This window comes from Dreissena polymorpha, chromosome 3, assembly GCF_020536995.1.
Source record: "Dreissena polymorpha isolate Duluth1 chromosome 3, UMN_Dpol_1.0, whole genome shotgun sequence".
NCBI lineage: Eukaryota > Metazoa > Mollusca > Bivalvia > Myida > Dreissenidae > Dreissena > Dreissena polymorpha.
Genome location: NC_068357.1, coordinates 25,364,116 through 25,368,967, shown reverse-complemented (window position 1 = coordinate 25,368,967; position 4,852 = coordinate 25,364,116). Strand labels below are relative to the sequence as shown.

Below are 4,852 nucleotides of genomic sequence, written 5' to 3'. Positions count from 1 at the left end.
ATACTCAACATTATCAGTGTTTTTTATTGTATCGTCTGTATTGACCAAGACCAACAAAACATCCCGATTTTAATGCTCATCTTGATGGTGTGGCGGATTTAAGTCAGACGTGAAAATGGTTGTCAGCACTAAGTTACTATAGAGGTTAATCCGGGAGGATACTTTACGCACATGCGTCAAACCCAGTTTTCCCTTAACGAGGTCTTCTTAGATTATCAGCGACATAATGTTTTTGAAAATTATATAGAGGGCATTTTTTTATTTGATAGAATATCGTCTTTAAATTACGAGCGATCATAGAAAATACTATTTTCACAACTGACGCGACCACGAGTGAAAAAAAATATTTCAGGAAAATTATAATCGATATTTAAACGAATCCAGCAAATTTTCTTTTCATTGTATGCGTCTTAATGATTATTTTTGTATTTATACTGGATACTTATGCGAAAATAATGACGTCATGACATTAAAACAACGGTATTTCACAGTTAAACAGTGAGAGTAATCAATATTTTTTTTTACTGTTAATTTCCACTGTTTGAAACAGTGAATTATAAGTTTAAATTTACTGATATTTCTCTATAAACCACCGAAAAGCATAAAATAAAATGTATTACAAATAATTATTATCCAACGATTCGTAATGTGACTGCTTATAGTTTAAACGTAATAGAGTTAGATTTAGCTGACTTGAACATAATAAGAGTGGATCCCAAATATGAGTCATTCTTGAAAACCGGGGCTTAATGCATGTGCGTAAAGTGTCGTCCTAGATTAGCCTGTGAAAGTTATCATTTAAAGGAAGTCTGTTCTAAACATAAATTCAATTAAGGCGGAAACGTTTCGTGAATTATTAGCCTGTGCGCACTGCACAGGCTAACCAGGGAGGATACTATACGCACATGCGACAGATCTAAACATATTTATTTATAGATCTTCGTCTTGAGTGTTGCAGAGTCATATGAAACCCAACTGACCAGAGGCCTTACATACAGGGTGCAGAATCACGTAACTTTGTTGGTTTCTTATTTAAACGTTAATGGATGTAAACACACCGGTAAGTGCTGCTTTTTTTCAAAATTACTTTTTAAAACAATTTTGCAGAAAAGACATATTTTTATGCTGCTTATGACAATTTGAAATACATCAGGATTACTTTATTTGATAAGAATGTGTTCGTGTTAAAAAATTATATGTGTACTGCAAAAATTTATACGGTAATGCAATGTGCAATTGTTCAACGATTACAGACATATTCAATGATTTATTCTTATACCTAAGGTATCTGCACAAACTACAAGAAATACTGTCTTTAATGCACTAACGATTTTTGCAAATGTTTTTCAACAACTTGAGAACTATAAAATAACGTTCTTAACGGTGTATTTACACTCTGTCTAGCCCATGTAAAATCCGGGAAACCCTGTTGATTCTGCCCCCTGTATACGTACAACACCGTGTCACCTTATTTTCAGAATCACACATTTATTAAATGTGTAGAATAAATCTAATATATATTACCAATATACAAAATCAATCCAGCATACGTGTTTAATATTATGAAATAAGCAATTATGTCAAATGGTGTTAACGATAACAGTTTTCGTCGGCATTTTGCTGCTGACGGCATTAAGATTTCGTCTGCATCGGCCCCTAGCTTCCAAACAGGATGGTGCCTTGTTTTTCCTTACAGCAAAGCAGGCTCCTCAGCTCTGCGCGGAACCTCGAGCCGCTGAACACGTAGATGGCAAAGTTGAAGGTGGCGTTGAAGTAGCTGAACAGAATGGCAACATCGCGAAGGAACAAAAAGTACTCCAGCTCGTAAACGGCCGTGTAAAAATCAAGCGCCAGGAGTTTCTCAATCAGGTAGGGGCCGTACAAAGCAAAGACTTACACCGGTGTAATCGTGAGGAGGAACAGCACGCACAGGACCATCATAAATATGGACAATGGACGCGTGTCGCGTGCCTGACCGGAAATTTTCATCCGCTGACGGGAGCGCGCGAGCTGCACTACGATGATGACGTTGCCAATGAGTAGCAGCGGGAAAGGCGCGCCGAATTTAAACGTGAAGTCGATCCATAAATATACGTAGTCAAATTAGTCTTGATACTCCTTCGTGGACGGTTTGCACGTCCAGCCCGTGTATTCATTCACATCCAATATCACGAGTACTATTATATTTATTCCGAACACGTCTAGCACACTGGAGATGATGATCATACCAGCGTTGTGTACGGAACAGCACAGTCTCACTTTATGCGGGAACAGCACGCAAGCTGTTCTCACGAACGTGACGACCACGATCAGCCACGATGAGAGGTGGATGCTGAAGTAGGCAAGGTAGTTTAGCGCTTTACACCCGGGGCTACTTAGCGACCAGACGTCAATGTCCCAGGTAAAAGACACCCAGTCTGGCAGAGGTGCGCTGCAAAAAATGAGCGCATCTGAAAGCGCCAGAGCAAACATGAACACCGCCGTTGACGTCATCTTCTTCTGACGAAGCAGCACGATAAAAGTCAGAGCGTTTCCGATCGTTCCAATGGAAACAAGAATCGGCGGAATCACCCTCCAGAGCAGCACTTGTGTGTCTCTATAGTAACTGACTATAGAGTAAGGCTCCCATCCGGAAACGTTTGATGACGTTGCGTTGAACGTTTCCTGTTCTGTAACGTTTATCAATGTCACATTACTAGAAAACTTTGTAGTTGCATCCATATTTACCTAAGTCTCAATTTTTTCGTTCAAAACTCCTTTACCTAAACAAGTATTATGATTTTATTATTATCGCGCCACTTTTTATTTTCCGTCAGGCCCCTGTGTTATTTTATATCTGATCTGAGGGGACTACTCTGAGCAAGTACTGGTGTATTTTCATAAATTCTCAGCAAATAGCGGATCTGGTTCTGCCTAGATAATTCTTTTAGCTGTTATTCGCCTGATGGCTATGTCACATATGTTTATGTTATTCATATTATTATTAATTAGGCAATAAGTCAAAAGTAAACTTGTTCAATGAGGGAAAATATAAAGCACAAATTAATTCTCTTGGATCAATTCAGTTCCGTATTCACAAGGAGAGACAAACGCGTATTACCACCATCAGAAAAACAGTATAAATCCAAGTTACCTCCCTTAAACATAACAACACCCGGAATAGAGAAATTATTAACATCACTGAAAGTCGCAAAAGCAGTCGGTCCAGACAATATTCCAAATATAATATTGAAAACATGTGCTAAACAACTCGCACCTGGAATACGCCAAATCTTCCAAACATCAGTAGGTAGTGGCGAACTACCATCCGACTGGGTTAATGCTAATGTCACACCGGTATTCAAATCAGGGGACGTACACCTCCCCGAAAACTACAGGCCAGTATCATTAACATCCGTACTGTGTAAAAATCTTGAAGATATCATTTGTAAGCACTTACTAAACCATCTCGAGAGAAATAATATTCTTACAAACCTGAATCACGGATTTCGATCAGGATTCTCGTGCGAAACTCAACTACTAGTAACTATGAATGACTTATTATATTTCTACGATGAAGGCATACAAACAGACGTCATTATACTAGATTTTTCCAAGGCATTTGATACCGTGCCACACGACGAACTTTTATACAAGCTAGAATGCTTTGGCATAACCGGAACAATCCATACATGGCTCAAAACTTTTCTCACAAAACGATTTATGCAAGTTGTAGTAGACGGCGAAGTCACACAGAAGTCCACAGTGGACTCCGGTGTGCCTCAAGGCACGGTACTTGGACCCCTTATGTTTTTATGTCACATAAACGACCTGCCACTTTTCAGTCAAATCACAAGTGCGCCTTTTTGCGGACGATTGCCTGTTATATCAGAAAATATAAACTCAGAAAGACTTTAACATCCTATAGAATGACTTAAAAGAACTTGAAAAATGGACTGATAAATGGGGCATGCGTTTTAACGCGAAGAAATGTTACGTTATGTCAATTAAGAACAAGACTCCACACTTGTATTCCCTATGTGACCATATTCTTAAACAAGTGCCCGATAATCCATACTTGGGACTAACCCTATCTGAAGATCTAACTTGGTCAACTAACATAAGTAAATTGACAAATAAAGCGAACTCGAGAATGGCTCTACTGCGTAATTACTTTAAGAACTTCCCTATAGATTGTAGGAAAACAGCGTACCTAGCGCTAGTAAGATCCGGTCTGGTCTACGGCTCTACAATTTGGGATCCTTAATTAACTCGTGACATTGATACAATTGAACAAATGCAAAAACAAGCTGCCCGTTTCATAACTGGAGACTACAAATCAAGAACGGCAGGCAGCGTTACCAACATGTTCAAGCAACTAAAATTACCACCTCTACAAGAACGGCGTAAAATCAACCGTCTAGTGTTGCTCTACAAAGTGGCCGAGGGGCTGGTGCCATCTATACCAGCAACCGATTACTTGAAACCAGCAAGGTTTAAAAGGCAAATTAAGGCAAAACAAAATAGTGTCTGTGTTACATCAAATATAATATATAAACAAGTGATAAATAAAGACAGAGGTTTTGTCATGAAAAACTCAAACAGTAATCAATACAAAAACTCATTCTTTGTGAAAACCATCATAGAGTGGAACCACCTGGACAGTAGAGTGGTCCACGCAGAGACAGATGAGGGCTTTAAGTCTGCCCTTCATTTCGAATAGGCACACTCCCCGGTGTACTACGCCGTAACTGGCCCTTCACCGTACCAAGCAGAAGCAGACGTAATATAATGGGGGAAGGCTTAATCATCTCAAACTGTTATGTTTGTGTTCGAAATGTTAAAACATTACATTAGAAATAATTGCGTGAAA

The 4,852-nt window shown here is 39.0% G+C and overlaps 1 protein-coding gene across 1 annotated transcript; it reads right to left on the bottom strand.

Moving 5' to 3' along the window:
- Positions 1-2,103: 2,103 nt before the first annotated feature.
- LOC127872098 (psychosine receptor-like) lies at positions 2,104-2,721 on the bottom strand. Its single transcript, XM_052415427.1, has one exon. The coding sequence runs from the start codon at positions 2,719-2,721 to the stop codon at positions 2,104-2,106; it is 618 nt and encodes a 205-aa protein (XP_052271387.1).
- Between the last annotated feature and the right edge of the window lie 2,131 nt (positions 2,722-4,852).

Coding starts and splice junctions, on each gene's coding strand:
- LOC127872098 (XM_052415427.1), bottom strand. CDS start 2,721: ATGGATGCAACTACAAAGTTTTCTAGTAATGTGACATTGATAAACGTT.